Source organism: Wolffia australiana, chromosome 17, assembly GCF_029677425.1.
Source record: "Wolffia australiana isolate 7733 chromosome 17, ASM2967742v1".
Lineage (NCBI taxonomy): Eukaryota > Viridiplantae > Streptophyta > Magnoliopsida > Alismatales > Araceae > Wolffia > Wolffia australiana.
Genome location: NC_135851.1, coordinates 1,980,312 through 2,003,647, shown reverse-complemented (window position 1 = coordinate 2,003,647; position 23,336 = coordinate 1,980,312). Strand labels below are relative to the sequence as shown.

The 23,336-nt window shown below is 39.6% G+C and overlaps 2 protein-coding genes across 2 annotated transcripts; one reads left to right on the top strand and one right to left on the bottom strand.

Annotated features, from left to right (window-relative positions):
- Positions 1 to 4,369: 4,369 nt before the first annotated feature.
- Positions 4,370 to 13,550, bottom strand: LOC144714133 (cullin-1). The gene is made up of 20 exons (XM_078588820.1): positions 13,415 to 13,550; positions 12,858 to 13,129; positions 12,647 to 12,746; positions 11,925 to 12,110; positions 11,764 to 11,811; positions 11,491 to 11,694; positions 11,347 to 11,424; positions 11,118 to 11,207; positions 10,937 to 11,017; positions 10,806 to 10,868; positions 7,987 to 8,022; positions 7,828 to 7,914; positions 7,595 to 7,744; positions 7,448 to 7,503; positions 7,244 to 7,364; positions 7,001 to 7,162; positions 6,769 to 6,912; positions 5,925 to 6,143; positions 5,591 to 5,758; positions 4,370 to 4,760 (listed from the first exon to the last, which is right to left on the bottom strand). Exons 2-20 carry the CDS (start codon positions 12,995 to 12,997, stop codon positions 4,659 to 4,661), a joined length of 2,235 nt encoding a protein of 744 aa, XP_078444946.1. The 5' UTR covers positions 12,998 to 13,129; positions 13,415 to 13,550; the 3' UTR covers positions 4,370 to 4,658.
- A 4,382-nt stretch (positions 13,551 to 17,932) lies between these two features.
- TSPO (TSPO(outer membrane tryptophan-rich sensory protein)-like protein) lies at positions 17,933 to 19,716 on the top strand. The gene has a single exon (XM_078589072.1). It carries the CDS (start codon positions 19,084 to 19,086, stop codon positions 19,579 to 19,581), a length of 498 nt encoding a protein of 165 aa, XP_078445198.1. The 5' UTR covers positions 17,933 to 19,083; the 3' UTR covers positions 19,582 to 19,716.
- Positions 19,717 to 23,336: the final 3,620 nt, after the last annotated feature.

The following is a 23,336-nucleotide window of genomic DNA, read 5'->3' as shown; positions in this document are numbered from 1 at the left end:
TATCAGTGTATCTTGTTCCCTCTCACTCACTCTCTTTCTATCTATATATATATCAGTGTATCTTGTTCCCTCTCACTCTCTCTCTCTCTATATATATCAGTGTACCTTGTTCCCTCTCTCCCTCTCTATATATATATCAGTATATCTTGTTCCCTCTCACTCTCTCTCTCTCTCTCTATATGAGTGTACCTTGTTTCCTCTCACTCTCTCTCTCTATCAGTGTATCTTGTTCCCTCTCACTGTGTCTCTCTCTATATCAGTGTATCTTGTTCCTTCTCACTCTGTCTCTGTCTATATTAGTATTTCTTGTTCCCTCTCACTCTCTCTCTCTCTCTCTCTTTCTATATATATATCAGTGTATCTTGTTCCCTCTCTCTCTACATATCAGTGTATCTTGTTCCCTCTCACTCTCTCTTTCTGTCTCTCCCTCTCTCTGGATTGCTCTCTCTTGCCCCTCTCTCTCTTATCACTAAATTTGTCTCTTTCCCTCTTCTTCTCTTCCCCTCTATACATATATATCTTTCCAACTCTCTCTCTCTCTCTCTCTCTCTCTCTCTCTTCCTCACTCTCACTCTCCCATTATCTATCTCTCTCTTTACCTCTTACTCTCTCCCTCTCTAACCCTATATCTTCCCTCTCTATATCTCTGTCTCTCTCTCTCTTTCCCTCTTACTCTCTCGCCTCTGTCTCTTTCCCTCTTACTCACTCCCCTCTTAACTGTATCTCATTGCCTCTCTCTCGCCCCTCTCTAATTCTCTCTTTCATGTCACTCTCTCTTCCTCTCTAACTCTAACTCTAACTCTAACTCTCTCTCTCTCTCCCTCTCCCACTCTAATCGAAACCTGTGTTTCCAAAGCCCGTAATCTTCATACTTATATATTCTTTTTCATCCAGATTGATAAATGTAATCCACATGAAAAGGAGACCAACTTCAGTGGAATCCATCATATTGCGAATATTCTGTTTTCCAATATTGGCTTAACATATTTTATGTGGCATTATTCCTTGTGGTGTAAAGTCATGTCAATATTTAATTTAATATATTATATAGGTTCTACAAACAAATTTGCATGTTCATCATTTAGTATTCCCTTTTAGCTCTTGAGTTTCATTTAAAACATTGACTTTGACGTTAAAACTTTGATGTTCTAAAATTGACGTTGACTAAGCTTGACCAGATCAAGACAGGGGCAAAATGGTCTTTGAATAGAGCAAGGTCAGACCAAACATCAAGTCTAGGTTTTGGTTTTTTGTCGATAAGGATCCTTAGATGTAAGTTCTAATGGTAGTCTCCTATATGAGAAAATATTAAGCTCAAGAATGTCTCAACTTTTTTGGGTGCTTAGAAGGCTGTAGACCTAGGAGATAAGAGCATAATTCAGACAGATATTTACTAAATCAAATGTCTCATACTTATATCATGTAGTGCAATTAGATTTATTAACCTACCATAAATATCCTTTAGTATCTCCCATAAAATGGAGGAACAAATTAAATTTCTGTTAGTTTATCAACCTGCCGGAAACATCAATTTGCTAGAGCCATTTATGATTTGTACAGAAAATTAATTACAAAATTGTTATATACCCAGTCACTCAAGAGTAAATACACTCAGGGGTGAGTATATTAGACATAGTATATGTAAAAAATTCGCCCCAAAGTGTTTGGTCTTTATGTTTCAAAATTCAAGAGATATTTTGTAAATTCCATCCTCCCATTGAACTCTATTAATGCATCGTCATGTCCAGATCCATTTGCTTTTGCTATTATCAACATGAAGAGTGAGGTAAACAAAAACATGCTTAAGATTCATTCAAAATGCTATACTACTACATTCAAAATGTTTTTTCTCCCTTCTCACTTTTCAATCATTCACACCATATGGCCTGGAGATTTGTGATATTAAGTGATTTAAAAGTTATATGTTACACAGTAACTTTTTTACATGAACTCATGTCAGAGTTATCTAAGTATTTGCTTCAATGATTACTGATTTTTAAATATCTAGATCTAGGGATGGAAAATAAATTCATTCATTTGTAAATGTGCATGAACAATGCCTGGGAAAAATCTGATTTTTGTTGTTTTTTAAATACATTGGCGCCTTCCTCCTTACCGGCTCCCCCCACCCCCCTCTTTCTTCCGTCTCGTGCCTCCTGTGTGATCCTTCACATCCCCGATCCCCACCAATGATTTTTTTCCAGGTAGGAGTCAAATTTCCCCACAAATAATATAATTCTTCCCAAATGTAGTTTGTTAGCAAACTGTTTGCAGGCAAACACAAATGAACTGAACACGAGCGCAAACATAGATTCTCACCTGTTCATTCCGCGATGAACAGTGTTCATCATAACCAAACAATGAACCTCTTATCCCTCTCTAGATCTGAGAGTTCTAAAGTTTAAAATTCACTTCAGGCATGAGAACCATACAGTTTCCACACAATTTTTTATAACAATTTTGGACCTTTGCTGAATTTTTCTAACATTTTTGCTTAAATCTACTAAATGAAGAATATTGTATTTATTATTTTAACAACTCAAGTAAAGATGAATATTTAAGAGGAGCCTCAAATTGGGAGTACGATTGCAAGGTATGTTCATCCATAACCAAACAATGAACCTCTTATCCCTCTCTAGATCTGAGAGTTCTGAAGTTTAAAATTCACTTCAGGCATGAGAACCATACAGTTTCCACACAATTTTTTATAACAATTTTGGACCTTTGCTGAATTTTTCTAACATTTTTGCTTAAATCTACTAAATGAAGAATATTGTATTTATTATTTTAACAACTCAAGTAAAGATGAATATTTAAGAGGAGCCTCAAATTGGGAGTACGATTGCAAGGTATGTTCATCCATAACCAAACAATGAACCTCTTATCCCTCTCTAGATCTGAGAGTTCTGAAGTTTAAAATTCACTTCAGGCATGAGAACCATACAGTTTCCACACAATTTTTTATAACAATTTTGGACCTTTGCTGAATTTTTCTAACATTTTTGCTTAAATCTACTAAATGAAGAATATTGTATTTATTATTTTAACAACTCAAGTAAAGATGAATATTTAAGAGCCTCAAATTGGGAGTACGATTGCAAGGTATGTGCATGCAACTTTTTAAAGAGTGGGTATTATTTTTGTCTCAAATGATCCTGCAGATGATTTATTTTGCATCAACTATCTCACATCAATTGGACCGCAATTTGTCTTTTTATTGAGGGACAAATAACTAATTTTAAGCCATCTCTCTCTGATGCTAAGCAAATATCTGAATAAATATGATTAGAATGTCTCAGGAGTGAAGTTTGCTAAAATATGAGAACAAAACTAAGAGTCAAATTAGAATGTCTTATGTTTGGAAAATCCAAAACCCACGGACCCTCTAGAATCCTAAAATTATTACAGTCAAGGAATTAGGAGTTAAACTTTTTGGCAATATTTTTCAGGAAAATTAGGAGGTTTTGTTTGATCAATGTTCAATTAACTTTATATTTTAATAGAAACACCAAGCTCGAATACAATATTATAAGTGATGAACAATAAAAAAAAGATAATCAGATAAAAACGAAGAAAAACTAAAAACAATTTTTAGCACATTAATAAAAAATTTAAGCCACAGAATTAACGAAAGACTGCAAAATTTACTATTGACCTAACCTCAGCAGAGGAATAATATTGACATTGAGACATCAAGCAAAATTGTACAAGCAGCTGAATTCTTTTTTTTGTAAGACAAGCAGCAGAATTCTATGATAAATAACAATCCTAAGTCGAACAAAGAGCGTGCTTGGATCGACCAAAGATGTAAGTAAGATATTAGAAATCCTTGCAAATAAAAAACGCACCGGAAAAAAACATTAGCAAGATAATTGTGCATGAGAATTAAACATTTTTCAACAAAAAAAGATTGAGCGGCTGGTTTTGTGTCTCTATTGTTTCTGAAGTCCATTCATTAAAACCAAAAAAGAGCGATGCGAGAATTTTCTCCTGATTTTGTCCCTAACAACAAGAGCACACGCGATTGAAAAATTTCTCAAGATTTTGGAAATATATCATAACTGCTAATCTTAAGTTCATATAAGTTAAGCACCGGCAACATGATATGCAACAAAAATTCACATTATCACACTTCCCATAAATTATATCATCATACTACTTTATCATGATATGGAGTAAAATCATGTCACCATAATTCCAATGCATTATATTAGATACATTTGGCAATAACCATAAGAAACATGATCAGAGAATCAATGAAGGGTGCAATAAAAATCAGATCATCGAGTAATCAACCGTGTTTTTTCAGTGCAATCCATACAGGGGCATGGCAAGATTTTCACCCAAAAGATTGAAAGAACAGCTCAAGTAATGCTTACTCCGAGGAGATAAAACACATCATTAGGTACATAAAATCGTTTACACCCACATTAAAACATATTCACAGGCTAACAAATGAGGTTCGAGATGGAGTTTCCCAATACGGCGTGGTTCCGTGCTTCAAATAAGAATGTACATAGATAAGAAAGCACATAAATGGGAACCTGTTTCAAGTGATACCTTCTTTCAGGGGGGGAGAGCTGCAGGGTTGCTCTAGAAGGCAGTTTCCGGAAGAGAAAGGCGGCGATTTATCTTCCTTCTCTACCCGGATAATCAAATCAAGCCAGGTATCTAAACGTGTTGGGGTTGTCCTTGTCTCTCTCTAGATAGTCTCTAGCGATCAGATCCTCTATACGCTTCTTGATGGCCTTAAAGTCGGGCTGCGTTCACAAAATTGGAAGAAAAAGAATTAGAAATCAGATCATATTTGACAAGAGATACGCAACAGTTGTTTCTCTATATATATATACAACAGTGTATATATATATATCACTAAAATGTCCACCGTTTCCAGCAATTTCCTACATCTATTCGCCACTCCGTTTTTGTATCTTCTCTCCATCTTTCCATCTTGCCATCCACGACTCTTCTTTCTATGTCTATCTTTTATATTTCTCTATATCAATCTATCAGTTCCTCTGTTAATCTTCTCTTTCCACCTCTTCATCTTTTATATTTTCGTTATTCATCAACCACATAGCTATTTATCTATGTTTTCCTTAACTACCTACCTCTCTTTCCTATCTCTCTTACTCCATAATTCATCTCTGCACCCATTTCGCCACTTTCTTACTATTTCTCTATTTTTTTATTTTTTCTAAAAAAACTCTTTATTTTTCTCTCCCCTCTCTCTAACGCTATTTCTAAAGAAATAGATCTATGAATAAACAGATGACCCTCTCCGTAGGAAACAGTCCATTCCTTTGAAATCACAACAATGTATTCGTCTCTCTTTATAACCATTTCGGAACTATCTAACCACTTAATTTCTTCTACCTATCTCTTAATTATCTGTCACCCCTTCTCTCTGAGGCTATCTCAATAAAAATATATATAAACAGAAGACTGATTCTCTGTTGAAAAGAGTGCATTCCTTTCAAATCACACACACAAGTATACGAAACAGGGACAAATGCAAAAACCCATATTGCCAAAGTGACGCCATAGAATGAATATGAAATGCAGGGAGAAAGAAGACATGAGGGCTTACCTTGAACATACGGCCAAGCTGCTCCACGCATTCAGTAACCAATTGATGGTGACCCAAGACCTTCCGACTCTTCATTATTCTAACAATCGAAGCATCGATTGCGTACCGTCTATCCTTATCCACATCTTCAATAACTTTCTTCTTCTCATCCACCGGAGGAAGAGGAATCTAAAAAAAAGGTGTGGAGAAATCGAACCAAATAAATACAGAGAGGTATAAAAATAAGAAAAAATAGAAATAATAAAGATAAACGCAAAAGTAGGAATGACGGAGAAAACAATGAATACATAAATAAAAATCCAGAGGGACAATGGGAGGAATAACCGGATCATACCTTAATTCTCCTCATCTTATCAGTGAATTGCGAATTGAATTCGAATGTGTCAGTTGGGCTGATTGTCTTGGTGTTGGGCTCTTTATTGAGAATCTTGTACTTGGCGCAGGAGAGGGAATGGAGCAGTCTGACCACATCGTCATCCGTCAAGTTCAGCTGACTCATTATCTCTGAATAAGTCAACCTGTCCGATGCGTTGAATAGCAACAGCGCAGAGGCCTACAACAATAGAAAACAACTTATTTTTCATCAGAAACACACTCCTTTTTAATCAGAAACCAGAACGTGAACAAAAGAAGGAAAAATAGAATATCAATTTCTTAGCTAATTCTTTCTTTCAACCAATAAAAGGTCGACATCTCTGGAATCAAACTTAAAAATAAATAAACATGTAACGTATAGATACTCCCAAACCTCAATTCAACAATAAAGTCTCTGAAAAATACTATTAATTCATTTATACTACGTTTTTAGTTTTTCATATTCTATTTTTGGTTTCTTTTTAAAGGGAATGGGAATTGTCAGTCATTTTTTTGTCTCAATGAACCTCGTCGAACACTGCAGGGGCAGTGCTCTTGATGCAAAAGTGGAGGCTAGGGTTTGGAAATAAGAACCTCAAAGACCACTGGCTTAAATAGAAGTTACTGGTGATGGGACCATAGAGGAAAGTCAAGAATGGCGCAGAATAATAAAGACAACATAAGTTATCTGGTATGGGCCAAGTCACTTACTGTCCAATACCAGTTGCAAGGAAAATAGATAAAACAACACAGGGAAGGATGCATGTGTTCAACAGACCAGAAACTACCAAAAAATAGTTTTAAGACAGAGGAGAGAGAACTACCTGATATGTTGTTACGACTAATTCGATGGTCTTGGGTTCAAATTTTCCAATAATATTACAAGTACCAAGAGAGTATATCCAAGTAAGCTTTCTATGCTTGGTCTTTGTCTGATAAAACTCCTTGAACACCTCAACACTGTTCACCTGAAACAAAGGAACAACAACCGTAAGGTGATAAACGTGTTTCTTATTTAATTAAAATAATTTGCTCGCAATAAAATGGTCACTCCACCATCTCGACAGGGAGATTAAGGTCGAAAGATTTATAGCTTGGCCAGAATCCGGTGGTCAGCACGGTGACAGTCAAATCTATTCCAGGACTAGCTTGAGGATTGCTGTTGAGATATTCCTCAAACTGAGATTGATTTTCCCTCGCTAATGTTAGATCAGTGACCTAGGAATGGAGCAGGATAAGGTATCAAATAAATTTATTACACAAGATATGAAATAAAAGATCCTGCTTTTGGATAAATACCATGCCCTCCATCTTAGAAGTGAACTGCCCACCACATTGTTGCTTGAGTTTCGTCAATATACACCTCTCGTGATCATCGTTGGCACTCTTATCAAACAGAAGCCTCCGCGCAAGTTTCTTTCTGCATATGCATCACCCGAAAATTATATACAGAAATGAGAAAGTTAGCCAAATGAAATTCCGTTGAAATAAAAGTTTTTCCACCTGTAGAACTCGGCAAAGAGATCTTTGTCGCTGATATATGCTAACAATTTCACCACCTGCAAAATAAGAGAATAAAAATATGATCAATATATGATTCAGCTCTAAATAGAAAAGAATAAAAAAAGAAACAAGTTGAATAAACCGGACCTTTTCAAGGGTCTCTTCAATAGCTTCATCGCTCATTTTCTCACTTCCTCCCTTTTTCAGGATATTATCACAGAAAGTAGCAAGGAGCTCAGCGCTTGAGCTACCGGCAACTCCCTTGTTGCAGAAGACCTCAAAAGCCTCTTTAAGGGCCTATAAAGGCAATAAATTCGTAAAAGATACAAATACAAATGGAACTAACATTTGAGAGAAACCATAGTTTATCCAGTGCCAACCTTATGGAAGAGAGAGTGATTTTGAAAGCAGTCATTAACGTATGCCATGTACTTATCATGGAGCTCAATAACTTTTCTGACAAAAACCTGAAACGGGGAAAATGGAATTAATAAATGAGATTCAAGAGAAATACAATGTAAATTTAGTACACTAGCAACCTGCTCATGGGTACCCACAGTATCCCTTCTCTCTGCCTGCCAGGAAGATACGTTTAATGGGTGAGTACAATCCATGGCAGGTGAATACGATAGACATAACAGACGCACGAGCAACAGAAATTTATGACAGAAATGCCGTAGAAATATATTTGACTGTGAAACAGGGAGGGAGAACTCTTAAAAGAAGGAAGAACATATAGCGGTTGTTGTGTTTTATCTTCAAAGGGTGAACACAACCACTGTACAAAAATTTGTGGCAAATTGGGACATTTGATTTCTAAATTACTAAAAAAATTAAAAGGATAAAGTAGAACAAATTTTAAAATCAAGGTTATCGATTCTACCCCCATGAAATCGGTCACTTTCCCCAATTTTTAGAATAGTTACTCGTATAACTAATAAACTCTAGATTACCAATTAAAGAAACTGTTACGATCCCCATGGAGATCTAACAAAATCAAGAAATGGGACGAGGGGTAGAGAGAAGAATCGGAGAGATGGAAGAGGTAAGACAGAAGAAAAGAGAACAATAGGTGAACAAACTCTCAAGAACCTCCGAATCGGGAGTTCTTACCCTCACGAAAGCCGGATACAGCTACTCGTGCCAAGAAACCCGTTAAGACACTGAATAGATCTTAACGTTTCCGAGAATTGGAGTAGAAATCTCAGTCGAGTGCCGAATGATCGATGAAGAATCAACTCAAATTGGTGGTAACTAGTATTGATCTGAATAGTCCCACCGTAAGAATCAATAAGACTCAATCCTCACGATTGTTCATGATAGAATCGAGAGAGAGAAGGACGAAGTAGAATAAACTGCCCCGAGCGTCGAGGACGCTGGCCGCCGAATTGGACGATGACAGCACTGCAAGGAGGATCTCCTGGCGCTCTTCCACAAGTTCTACCTAATTCGTGATATCCCTCCTCTATGCCTCCTCTTCTTTATATATAGCCTCCTCCTGCCATGCCATTCCCGCTCTTTTATTCAAATGTTCACACGTGCTGGATCAATCTGCACGTGTGGAATTAGCCATCCTCCGCTTCTTGGTTTGATACATTCTCAGTAGAGACTTATCAAAACCACAAGTTGATCTTTCATCCAAAGTTGCAGGGAGTGCTACAAGAGATGAAAAACTAAATCTCCTGGAAGACAGAAATCAAGGGAAGGAAGAAAGTGAGGCCAAGCTGGGGCTGACAAACTCAAGCTAAAAGTCTATTTGATCTCACACATGTGATCAAAGTCAATTATGATACTACGCCTGCTGTTAATAATTCTCAGGGGAGATAAAGAACACCATTCCAGGGTTGCCAGTTCCCCAAACATCAATCAGATTTTTGAGAAAGAAAATCTATTCAACAGTTGCACTCCTTTTAAGCACCGACACCACAAGTTAGCAGGCTGGGGCCACTAATATAAGTCCCTTAGTCTCACGTGTGAGAATAAGTGACTAAAAGAAAAAAAACGATGGGTCACTTATTCTCTCACGTGTGCCACTTACAAGTCACATTAGCCACTTATAAGACATCGCTAACTTACAAAAAGGTAGGAGAGGAGGAAGGAAGGAAGGCACTGACTAACACCTGCAATTGTTCTGGCAGATGACCCAGTGCAGCATAATCAGAAAAGAAAACAGACTCAGAGACAGGCACTGCATTGGGGAGGGAGTAGAAGCTGCCATGTTGGTGGGAACATCTAAACATGTTATGGATATCTTCACCAATGGTCTCCAGAATAGAACAGGCCACCTAGAATATGATGTCCAAGCCGGGCCTCAAGTTGTACATACCCAGGTTGTGTGCGGAAGTTAAATTTCAGGTTATCCTTCCTGTAACCTGGGTTATTCTTAACGCATTTTCCATTCTTCCTTCTAAGAGTGTACTATTATGAAAATGCCGATATGGAGATCCCAATATAATTGGATCTTCTCCAATTGGGTGCTCTAGCAATGAATGATTTTTTTTGAACAATGCTCTAGCAATGAATGATGAGACTCTTATTTGAAATCCCTCCCGAGCCTGGCAGCCAATTAGGTTGAAACTCTGGAAGAATGACAATGCCGATGGATAAAAGTGTCATACAACTCTAGCACCCTACAGAGGTATGTGATGGGAGCCTTGATTGAGATCTCTATCGAAGATTGGAATTCTTCATGAAGAAAAAGTAAAGATACGATAAATTGCGAAATGGATGATCTCCCTTCTAGGAGGCATTTTCCATACTGATGAGCTCTCTCAACCCCCATCGGCCCCACCACACTCTCTTCCCTCCTTCCTCTTCTCCCTTCTTATTGAATAGTGTCAAGAGAGGAAGGAAGAAGATAATGACATAACTCAATAGAGTACATGGCTGGGTATACATATACCCTAGGAGGGAGAGAATGATAAGAGGGCTAATGGGCTTATAGAATAGGGCCCATTAGCCCATAAGGCTGACTATCTCACTAACAAATAGACCCCAAGGGTTAAACCTTTACGCCTACCCCATTGGGCTTTTTTTTCTGGGGAGGGGGAGGAGTTGGTTGCGGGGGTACATGTATTCATAGGGGTATCAGTATGTTCCAAACCCATACCTAGTGTCCTGTGCCCAAATGGTCTCCGATGTTTACACATTATTCTTGCCTCCGGAAACTTCAATCTGTTAAGCCCAGCTTCCAATTGCTAATTCAAATAAATTAGTTGAGTCTTGACTCAAGTTCATACTGCTATGCCGACAGGCCTAGTAGCCTTAGGTGAATTTCAGATAATATTATAAAGCATTCTTAACTTAAGGAAGATTAATCCCAAATATATAAATAAGATTGCGAGAGCCCTTTGCTCACCCTCCGATTGCTTGCTACGTCCTCTGCTTGCTTAACCAACGCCATGCCTTCCCCAGTGACATGCTGCAAGAAAGGGAAAAATCAAAACCAAGGCATCACAAATAATATGCGAGAAGAAATTTATTTATCACCTGCTTAAAAATTAGAGACACAGGATCAAGGCCATGCGGTATTCTGCAAAATAGTCTGTACATCCGAGATAGATCATCCACCTGAGATTTTAAAAAGGAAAAAGAATAAATTGTGAGTACAAAATAAATTAGCATTTGAGATATAACAATTGGCGCAGAAGAGTAATGTTAAGAGGACTACTTTATCATCTCTAAGCAAAGCATGGCATCCGGAATGTTCCTTTTCAAGCAACTGGCTGGCGTACACAAAAAGTAGTTCATGCTGTACTTTCTGAAAAATTTAAGAACTCAAAGATATTATGGAAGCAGAACTTCATTCTCAACGTCAAGTAGAAAAGGCACCTAATAGTTTTAAATGAAGAAACGGAGAAGGCAGAACAGATAATGAATAAATGATGCGTTAAGAAAACCTCTAATAGCTTTTGCTCGCTGCTAGAATGTAGATAATGTGAAACCCTCTCTTTTTCCCGCTTCAAGCATTCCTCTGCCTGAATTAACAAAAAAAGAATATTGGATAATGAAGTGAAGAAAAGGTACGAAAAAAAATTGTGCACCTTGAGCATGTACTCGGGGCAGGAATCCTCCATAATCCAGTTTGTAGCTTTACGCGAGTAATATGATGCGGTGTCATCAAGCATTGCCGCCTCAAAGTCACTTTCATAACAGTCCATATTCCCCAATCCGATTTCAACAAATATATCCAACACATTCTTCAGCAAGGCACGATCAATCTGCTCCCCTTCTCGTTCTCTGTCAATCTGATACAAAAATGTGAGAAGAAATTGAGCAAGAACCGAATGGCATTGGTCTTTTTTTTGAAAACATACCAGTGATATTACAGCATCTCTAGATTTTCCCTTCATTTCTTGATATATCTGATCACGTTGAAGCAAGTATGAAAAGGTTTCCAAAGCTCAAAGGTTAAAATGAAGAACGTTTGGTGAATTAAACACCAGGTTTATTAGTGAGAGAAATCATTTTAACGCACCAGATCACGGAAGCATGTGAGTCCAACTTCGTTTAGAGGAGGGAGAGATCTGCGAGCTATAAAATAGCGATCCAGATAATGGAAGAATCGAGAAAGCCATCTGACCATGACTTTATGGTTCGCCCACCTTTTCACAAGTTCCCTTAACATAAACTCTGCATGCTTCTCCCTTAGTGATGGCATCACCTGAAGAAAAAGAAAGACGCTAAAAGTTATGATTGAGAAACATTCATCATAAAAGAAAAAAAATAATAGAGAAAACAGCTAGTTTTTTTTTCACATTATAAGAAACATTTTAATCGTGTAATCATTTCACATCAACGATCTCACTAAGTTCATGTACCAGATAACATCATGATGAAGGCATCTGGATTTAGAATGGTAACTGAAATTTATGGGATAGAATCACATTAAAAAAATTTTGACACTCATCAACCCATATAGGTCAATTAAAAATTGCCATCACCCAATCGACCAATATTTAGAAAAAAATAACTTTGCGGGTAGATCTCAAAATAAAGAAACAAGGAACTTAAGGTATAGGTATATTCAACTGAGCGGATGGAATCAACCCTCCAAGAGAGAAACTTATCATCATTTTATTGAATATGTAGACCAGATATCAACGGAATACGTTAAAAAAGGTACACAAACAGAGGAATAACAAGGAAAGTGGATAAGACCATATAATTTGTGTTCACAAAAATATATCCTCCCATTACCATCGATGTAATGTATTCCTCAAATGCTTCTCGGTACTTGTCATAAAGCTGTTGGGAATAGTCGTGAGGAGGTTTTTGGGTACACATATTATAGATTGTCCTGCGGAAGAATTATTGTAATAAAATTAGCCAATGCATCAAAAAATAGGCAAACGGAAGAAGAAGAAGAAAATAATGATGAAGGAAAAGAGATTTTTTTAGAAATCAGTACGTGTAAAGCATCATGTAGTCCTCCGAACTGAACTGTGTCTCAGGCCTTCCCTCTAAGATATTCTTCAACTTCGTAATCCCTTTCTGCATGAACTCCCATCCCTGCTCCAAGTCAATCGTCTTCCTTTCGTTCAGGGCCATTCTCGCCCTTTAAATTCCCCCCAACCTTCCGAAGATTTCTTCTCAAAACAGAGAAAGAAACCAACTTCAGAATTTTCCCGGAGATAATCAGCACTCAACACGAATTCTCGAGAAACCCTTTTCTCAAGCCGCCTGCACAGCGAAACAGAAAGATCTGAAACTGTAGCCGGTGATTAAAATCCGAAAAAACCAGGTGAAGAACCGGAAAAACAGAATCGACCCAATAAAAAAAGACGACCCCTCTTGACAACCACCGATCGGAAATCGCAAAACAACCGGGCGGAAAAAAATTACGAAAAAATGCTGGAAATTGCAAATCAGAAAGCGAGAACCGACTCAGGAAGAATCGACACAGACCCGGAATTTCAGAAAAAAAACGAGATCGATTGAGAAATGGGAGATCAGGGCAGAGCGTACCTGGTAAGGGCTCGCAAGCCCCTCCAGCAGAGAAGACGAAGAAAAAGGCACAACTGAGCGACGACGACGCCAAATTATATATATTCTCCTGATTTCCATTATTTACGATATTGCCATTCCTTGCGGCTTAATCGGGTGGATGAATTTTTTTTTTTTTTTTTTGCCTGAAATTCTCTTTTATGATTTTTTTCTCCTACATTTTTAGTCCAATTTTCAAAGTAGATTATGTCACTGTTTTATCTTAATTATCTTGGTGGGTAATCTGGAATAATTATCTCTTAAACCCATTGGAAGTGGAAGGAAGTTTTTTTTTTCTCGTATATCTTTTCTCCAGTTTTTAAAGTAGATTATGTCATTGTTTGATCTTAACTCTCTTGATGGTTAATCTGCAATAATTATCTCTGAACCCCATTGGAACGGGAAGGAAGTTTTTTTTTCTCCAATTTCCTGTCGAATATGTCACTGTTTGATCTTAATTCTCTAAGTGTTAATCTGGAATAATTATCTCTTAAACACATTGGAACTGGAAGTATTTTTTTTTTCTCCAATGTTTTTCCTCCAATTTTCAAAGTAAATTATGTCACTGTTTGATCTTACTTCTCTTGGTTGTTAATCTGGAATAATTATCTCTTCAACCCGTTGGAAGTGGAATGAGGTTTTTTTTCTCCTATATTTTTTCTCCAATTTTCAAAGTAGATTATGTCACTGTTTGATCTTAATTCATCTTACTTCTCTTGGTGATTAATCTTAAATAATTATCTCTTAAACCCGTTGGAACTGGAAGGAAGTTTTTTTTATCATATATTTTTTCTCCAATTTTCAAAGTAGACTATGTCAAATGTTTGATCTTACTTCTATTGGTGGTTAATCTGGAACAATTATCTCTTAAACCCATTGGAACTGGAAGGAAGTTTTTTTTCTCCAATTTTCAAAGTGAATTCTGTGACTGTTTGATCTTACTTCTCTTGGTTGTTGATCTGGAATAATTATCTCTTAAACCCATTGGAACTGGAAGGAAGTTTTTTTTTTCTTCTTTTGTTTTTTCCCCAATTTTCAAAGTAAATTCTGTGACTGTTTGATCTTACTTCTCTTGGTTGTTAATCTAAAATAATTTACTTTGAACATCAAGAGAGTTATTCCAGATACTTTGAACAATATTTCTCTCCGTTCCAGCGGGTTTCGGAGATAATTATTCCTGATTAAACATCAAGAGAGTCAAGATCAAACAATGACATAATCTACTTTGAAAACTGGAGAAAAGGTATAGGGGAAAAAAAACTTCCTTCCTTTTCCAATGGGTTTAAGAGATAATTATTCCAGATTAACCACCAAGAGAATTAAGATCAAACAGTGACATAATCTACTTTGAAAATTGGAGAAAAAACATAATCTACACAAGGGACGGTCCAACCACGTGGTGCATACTTGAGTGACCATTGTGCAGTCCCAAACTGCCTTAATATCGTGTCCGGAGAATCTCATTTAGTCTCATCGGACAGATGATGAAGAGTCATCCATTCTGGTCAAATCTATCATCTATCATTGTCTGGCGTAATGGACAGATCACTGAGTGAATTAAATTTGATCATCAACCATCTGTCACATGTGATGGAGGATTGATGACAAAAACAACAATAGATGACAAAGATGACTGATACCATTTAGGATGATGGAGAAATGTTTCAAGAATAGAAAAGTACTTGCATAGGTTGAGAAGATGGGGATGACAAATATCAACGATGCACATGATGAAGGAGAGACTGTTGGTTTCTGTGCCTTGTTTCGTCCATGGAAAATACGATTCCATGGATGTGAAAGCGTGTTGATCGATTCATAATTGATCTTTAAAATCAAACATTGAGTGTACCTTGTGGGGAACTCGTTCCATCATTGACTTTATCACTTCAAGATTGTTCTGAAGCCCTTCACGCATTTGGCCTCTAAAAGTATCCACGTGATCACTCGACGCTAGGATCTCCACATCTTCTTCTTCAACTCTTCTTGGAACCTAGAAGATCTTCTCACCGTGAAGACACTCTCCTTGGATGAGTGGAGAAGAGAATAGAGAAAAGGAGGGGCTCTCAAACATGGGGGCTTGAAATGAGAGCCCTTTCCCTCTTTATATTTCACTTTAAGTTTTTTCTCAAAAATCTTTAAACTAAAATATACCCACCAATGCCCTTATGACCTTATGTGTGTGACCCTCTAGGCCCATATATCATTCTAGTTAATAACTTTAGTGGCCCAATAATAACTATTGACCAACCTTATTAATTAACTATATCAACATATAGATTAATTAACCAAGGATCAATTTAACCTAATTGATAGGTTTAGTTTCCGGTTTGTGGGGTGCCAAGCTGCATCTCGTGCTCTAGAAGATAGAGAGTAGTGTTGAACTCTCTCATGGAACCTTTACCATCATCGATTACCGTATATGTAAAACCCATCATCCGCGTGAAACTCGTAAACGACTTAGGGTATGGTTTATTATCAAACCCTAAGCCATCATTCTATTAGCAATGATGCATAACGGAGATCATTGGAGAACTCCTTCTCCAATATCCTCACTACCTTGGCCAGAAATTTTCTTCATCGTCTTCCTTGAGTCGATCTCCTCTTATACCGAGGGCATATGATCCCGTCTTGACCACGCAATCATATTTTTGAGCTTCTTACTACATCCGAGCTATGACTTGTTTGAACCCCATGATTAGAGGCTAGTAAGTCAAAGTCAAATTATACTCATTCATCCATGAGATGTCATTAGTATCTCAAGATAATGAATAACTTATACAACTTTAATATGAATTAACCTGATTGACGTTTAGGTATAATATCATTCAAGGATTCTTCAGATCAATTCAGTGAACTCTTTCTCCGAAGAATATCCACCATTGGTCATTGTTGTTGCCACACTAATAGCCACATGATCAACTACACTTGTTATATCAGTAGGATAAGTCAATGCTATTCAATCTGAATAATTCAATGTTTATCTTGACTTTCCATCAAATAAGAATATTTAGAATATATGTTTAAGGACTAGTAATCTTTGTATTGTGATCTCATCATAATTCACTGTCATTGCACATATTCGTGGACTTCATTATAAACATTACACTAGAATAACAATGAACACAAATATTGTATTCAGTGAACTTAAATAAACATGGTGGCATGATTGGCTTAACGGTCACATAATATCCATCAGAGACGTCGATGACCAGAATGATTGTTTGACTCTGATGACAAACATAGACAATCTCATATGACCAACACCAACTATGGGGATGACAATCATCGATGATAGGGATGACAACATCCAATGACACTGACACTGATAGCCAATGGTTGGAATGATAACTATCGAGGATGGGAACAATGACTATCAAGGATGGGACAGTGACAAATGATAATAGAGATGATAACTACCAAGGATGGGGAGGACCGATGATGATGGCTTCTAAGGATAGGGATGTGACGGCTATTGACGACGGGAATGACGACTTGCATGGAAGTGGAAAATGGCCAATAAAGACTAGGATGACAAATGCTAACAACCACCGTGGACGGGGATGCTGATCACAGCCAATGGAGATGACGATCATAGATGATAAGGACAAAAGCTGCTGATGATAGGGATGATGATTGCTGATGACAAGAAAGACGATCATCGACGATGAGGATGACAATTGCTGACGATAGGAACAAGGGCCACCAACAAAGGGGACGATGACTTATGACGAAGGGAATGACTTCCAACCACAACCGTTGATGAACAAGATGATGACTATCAATGATGGGGATGACTAGCATGGATTATAGGATAATGGTTGCAGGCATTAACTTAGACTATTCAAATGATGATTGGTTTTTTTGTACGCAAAGTTATTGAAGTGTTAAAACTGAAAACATGTCATACACCCAAAAACAAAAATCATAAGGTTGACTTCCAAAAGATGTCTTGGTTGTAGGACTGCACTTGGAAGCTCGATGTTCAAGCATTGCTCTTTGAGGGATGTTGTAGTAACCAATAGAAGTGGAGTTAAATACCAATTATAGTGCAGGGACGCGGACGGGACGGGACGTGGACGGTTCGGGACAAAATTTGTCCCGTCCTACGTCGAATATTAGTGTAGGGACGAAGGACGGGACGGTTTTTCGTCCGGCGACAAAAAGACCGTCCCGTCCAATAATCTAGGGATGGTTTTTTGTCCCGTCCAGTCCTCTCCGGACGAAAAAAAAATTATATTTTTAATATATTAATATTGATTAAAATACAGGGACTTTGATGCAAATTGTCGTAGCGAGGCCACATGGCAACATCTCACCCGTCGGATGTGGATCCGGCGGTTTTTCGTCCAGATTCGTCTGTCCATCGCCTGGAGCCTCCGGACGGACGATTGTTTCGTCCCATGCGACGAAAATCGTCCCGTCCGATGGTCCCCGGGATGAATTTTCGTCCCAAAATTTGTCTAGTATCCTCGGACTGGACAGTTTTTTCGTCTGGGACTATAATACCAATTAAGATAGTAGTGGACATAAGAGAAGTAGGCTTAGCATTTGTTAAAGGCAAAATTACATCATCCATCTTCTCAAAGATGAGACTGATGACGGAGTTGTGACGATGACGAAGCCTATGACCACTTGGATAAACAAGCCTAATTTCATTCCAGTGTAATTCATGAAGTCCTGGATAAACATTTAAGATCTAAGGTACTACGTGTCACGTCTCTTCCACGTGGTAGCACGCGTCCTTCATACCGTTGTTCTGTCCCCGTATTTCTATCCCCCTCTCTGACTCCCTCTCTCTCATCTTCTCTCCTCTCTCTCTCTCGCTCTTTCTCTCTTTCTCGTTCTCTCTTTCTCTCTCTCCCCCTCTCATTTTTTCCCGCTCTCTCTTTCTCTTTCTCTTCCGCTCCTCTTCTCTTTCCTTCTCGCATCTTCCCTCTCTCTCTCGCTCATCTTCCTTCTCGTTATTTCTCGCATCTTCTCTCTCTATATCTCGCTCATCTTCCTTCTCGTTCTTTCTCACATCTTCTCTCTCGCTTTCTCTCTCTCTCGCGTGCTCATCTTCTCTCTCGTTCGTTCTATCTCTTTCTCTCTCGCCCGCTCATCTTCTATCTCGTTCGTTCTCTCATCTTCTCTCTCGTTCGTTCTATCTCTTTCTCTCTCGCGCTCATCTTCTCTCTCGTTCTTTCATTTCTCTCTCTCTCTCTCTCGTCCATTCTCTCCTCGTCTCTCGCATATCTTCCCTTTCTCCTATCACCCCCGTCTTCCCTCTCATCTCCCTTTCCCTCTCTTGCTCCTCTTCTCTCTCCCTCTCTCATCTTCTCCCTCGCCCTTTCTCTCTCTCATATTCTCTCTTTCTCCCCCTCTCTCTCGCTCATCTTCTCTCTATCGCTCGCCCTTTCTCTCTCTCATATCCTCTCTTTCTCTCCCTCTCTCTATCGCTCGCCCTTTCTCTCTCTCATATCCTCTCTTTCTCTCCCTCTCTCTATCGCTCGCCCTTTCTCTCTCTCATATCCTCTCTTTCTCTCCCTCTCTCTATCGCTCGCCCTTTCTCTCTCTCATATCCTCTCTTTCTCTCCCTCTCTCTCGCTCATCCTCTCTCTCTCTCTCGCTCATTCTCTCTCTCGCTCTCTCATCTTCCGTGCTAGCGAGGCATGCAACGCCGGCAGGCCCCGGCTGAGACGACGGCCAGCAGCGGCGCGGCGGGCTCGAAGAAGAAGATGGCGATGGCGAAGGGCGGGCTCAAGTCTCTCGCCGTAGCGCTGGCCTCGCCGCCGCTGCTCACCGCGGCCACGGCCCGTCTCCTCGGCGGCCCCCCCGCCGCGGCCCTTCGGCTCATGGCCATGTCCGCCGCGTTGCTGCTCGGGCTCGCCGCCTGGCTCGTCTGGGCCGACCGCGGCTTCCGCCGGCGGCCCGCCGCGGCGGCCCTCTACGGCGCGGCGGCCGCGCTTGGGCTGGCGTGGGGGCCGGTCGTGTTCGGCGCCGGCGCGGCGCGGGCTGGGCTGGCGGTGTGCGCCGGGCTGGTCCTGGCGCTGGTCGGCTGCGCCAGGACCTTCAGACAGTGCAATTCCGTCGCGGGGGACTTGGCCAAGGTCTGCGTGGCCTGGGCTTGCTTCCTCGGTCTCTACAATTACCGACTTCTATCGAACTAATGACCGCTTCTTCTCTCTTTTATCTATCTATCTTTCGCTATCTATCTCTCTATCTCTAGTGATGGTTGTAGTTTAGAGTCGTAGGTGACTTGTACATGATGCGTGTTACAGAATGGGAACGTTTAGAGTGCCTCTCTCTCTCTCTCTATCCGTGTGTGTGTGTGTGTCTCTCTCTCTCTTTATCTCTGTCTCTTTCTATCTGTATTTCTGTCTCTCTCTCTCTCTCTCTCTCTCTCTCTCTCTCTCTCTCTCTCTCTCTCTTTATCTCTGTCTCTCTCTATCTGTATCTCTGTCTCTCTCTCTCTCTTTATCTCTGTCTCTCTCTATCTGTATCTCTGTCTCTCTCTCTCTCTCTTTATCTCTGTCTCTCTCTCTCTCTTTATCTCTGTCTCTCTCTATCTGTATCTCTGTATCTAGGACCTTCAGACAGTGCGATTCCGTCGGGGGGGGACTTGGCCAAGGTCTGTGTGGCCTGGGCTTGCTTCCTCGGTTTCTACAATTACAGACTTCTATCGAACTAGTGATCGCTTCTCTCTCTTCTATCTATCTATCTATCTATCTATCTCTACGGTGATGGGTGTAGTTTAGAATCGTAGATGACTTGTACATGATGGGTGTTACACGGGCTTGGAATGGGAACGTTTTGGGTGCTTTTTTTCCTCTCTCTCTCTCTCTATCCGTGTGTGTGTCTCTCTCTATCTTTCGCTCGCTCTATCTTTTTATCTCTCTCTCACTTTATCTGTCTCTCTCTCTCTATCTCTCGCTCTATCTATACGTCTCTCTCTTTATCTGTCTCTCGCTCTATCTCTTTATCTCTCTCTCTATCTGTCTCTCGCTCTATCTATTTGTCTCTCTCTCTCTATCTGTCTCTCGCTCTATCTCTTTATCTCTCTCTCTCTCTCTCTCTCTCTCTCTCTCTTTATCTGTCTCTCTCTCTCTCTATCTCTCGCTCTATCTCTTTATCTCTCTCTCTTTATCTGTCTCTCTCTCTCTATCTCTCGCTCTATCTCTTTATCTGTCTCTCTCTCTCTCTATCTCTCGCTCTATCTCTCTCTCTCTCTCCGTCTCTCTCTCTGTCTCTGTCTCTGTCTCTCTCTCTCTCTCTATCTGTATTCCTGTATCTAGGACCTTCAAACCGCGCAATTCCGTCGCCGGGGACTTGGCCTGGACTTGCTTCCTTGGTTTCTACCATTACCGACTTCTCTCGAACTACTGACCGCTTCTTCTATCTATCTATCTCTCTCTCTACGTTGATGGGTGTAGTTTAGAATCGTAGATTTGTACATGATGGGTGCTACGCGGGCTTAGAATGGGAACGTTTTGAGTGCTTCTCTCTCCTCTCTCTCTCTCTCTATCCGTGTGTGTGTCTGTCTCTATCTATCTCTCGCTCTATCTCTTTATCTCTCTCTCTATCTGAATCTATGTATCCCGGACCTTCAAACAGTGCAACCTCGTCGCTGGGGACTTGGCCAAGGTCTGCCTGGCCTGGGCTTGCTTCCTCGCCCTCTACAACTACAGACTTCTCTCGCACTAATGACCGCGTCTTCTATGTACCTATCTCTCTCTCTACGTTGATGGGTGTAGCTTAAAGTCGTAGATGACTTGTACATGATGGGTGCTACGCACTACACAGGTTGGAATGGGAACGTTTTGAGTGCTTGCTTCTATCTCTTTATCTCTCCATCTCTATCTGTCTCTCGCTCTATCTCTTTATCTCTCTCTCTATATGCGTTTCTCGCTCTATCTCGTTATCTCTCTCTCTATCTGTCTCTCGCTCTATCTCTGTATCTCTCTCTACCTGTCTCTCTCTCTATCTGTCTCTAGCTCTATCTCGTTATCTCTCTCTATCTGTCTCTAGCTCTATCTTGTTATCTCTCTCTCTCTCTCTCTGTCTCTAGCTCTATCTCTTTATCTCACTCTCTCTCTCTCTATCTGTCTGTCGCTTTATCTCTTCATCTCTCTCTCCATATGTGTCTCTCGCTCTATCTCTTTATATCTCTCTCTATATATATATGTCTCTGGCTCCATCTCTTTATCTCTCTCTCTCAGGGAATGGCAGTCGTCATCCGTCATGTCACGCGTCATGGTGACGGCAACGTGACGGATGACATGATGGTGACAGTGACGGATGACCAACTGGGCGTGACGGTGACTCGGCGGTGACAAGGTCCTCGGACGAGTGACGTGAAGGGATGGTTGTCACGGATGACGGCCGTGACGGATTTTTTAAAATGACCAAAAAAGCTTTAAAAACGTTAGATTTAAGCTTTTCGACGGCCGAGATTTAGCCACGTGGTGTCGCTAGTTCGATCTCTTGGCATTTTGCAGAAAAGTCTCTGCATTAATTCACGCGCACAAAAGGATGCCGTCCAAAGATAATTGGAGATATGCCCCTCCAACTCTCTCTCCTCCGCATGGTTGTTTTTCCCGTCACTCGTGACGGTGACGCTATCCGGTGACGGGGACGCCGCAAACCATGACGGTGACACGATCGTGACGGATTTTTCAGAAATCCTAGGACGTGTGACGGGAAGGTGACATGACGAAACTTTCATCACGTCACCGGCCGTCATGGATCATCATCCGTCTCGTCATATCCAGGGCGTCACGTCCAGGACGTGCCATTCCCTACTCTCTCTATTTGTCTCGCGCTCTATCTCTTTATCTCTCTCTCAATCTGTCTCGCGCTCTATCTCTTTACCTCTCTCTCAATCTATCGTCTCGCTGGGTTAGTCTCTCGCTCTATCTGTCTCTCGCTCCATCTCTCTCTTTCTCAAGGGGAAGGAGAATCGAAGATGACATGTACATGATGGGTGTCATAACGGGTACTTTGTTCAATGTGACTCCGTAGTATTCAATGTGCTTCTTAGCATAACATAATCCACCTACTATATACTCAGCCTCAGTTGTGGATATATCAATCGACTTTGCATTTTGCAAAGTCTGAATGAATTTCACGGTATTTTAAAAAATTTTAAATCTCACTGAGTTGGTAATAACATTTCACTGACATTTAGACTAAAGTCAACTAGTAGGACACAGTCAACTGGTATTGTTATTTAAAAACTAAAAACTTACAAGAATACTCCTCATAATTCTTAGGATGTGCTCTTTTTAAAATATAGAAAAGTGTAAAAACTTTCTTCCAGAATCTAGTGAGTTGATTTGGTCAAGTCATTCACATGAGTTGACTTTCTCATTGATTTACTGACAAAATTTTAATCCCATTTTGACATATTTATGGTTGATTAATTTATCTCATTTTTATTATCATATAGTACATTTCAATTCTTCTCAACCATTTCTTCATCTAATTTGATCCAGTTGACTGAAAATCAACTGTTTTAATTTAACCCTTCTTTGTGTAGCCGATCTGTGCTCGTCATCCCACTCAAGTGTATACCTTATAGTGAGTTTAAAACTTGTTTGTAGAAAAAAAGAAGTATTTAAACGACCATACTATTTTCTCTCATTAGTAGGTTCTTTAGTATTTACTTTGAAATTTGATTTATCTTTGTTGTTATTCTGAATTTCACGACTGAGTATTACTTAGGTATGATGATCTCACATATTTTCTTGCAGATTGCTATATCTTAATCATCGGCCATAATCTGAACAAATAGAATCAAGACAAATGGTGGAGTGGTACAATCATAAGAAAGTATATTTAAACCCATTATATCTCTAAGAGACCCGCATATTTCTGGAAAAATTATCTTAAATTTTTTTCGTACTTTTGTAGGCCAAGTGATAGA

Coding starts and splice junctions, on each gene's coding strand:
- LOC144714133 (XM_078588820.1), bottom strand. CDS start 12,997: ATGGCCCTGAACGAAAGGAAGACGATTGACTTGGAGCAGGGATGGGAG. Junction 7,163..7,243: donor CTTCTAAGATGGAGGGCATG/GTATTTATCCAA, acceptor CTCCATTCCTAG/GTCACTGATCTAACATTAGC. Junction 6,144..6,768: donor TAGTCGTAACAACATATCAG/GTAGTTCTCTCT, acceptor CTATTGTTGTAG/GCCTCTGCGCTGTTGCTATT.
- TSPO (XM_078589072.1), top strand. CDS start 19,084: ATGCAACGCCGGCAGGCCCCGGCTGAGACGACGGCCAGCAGCGGCGCG.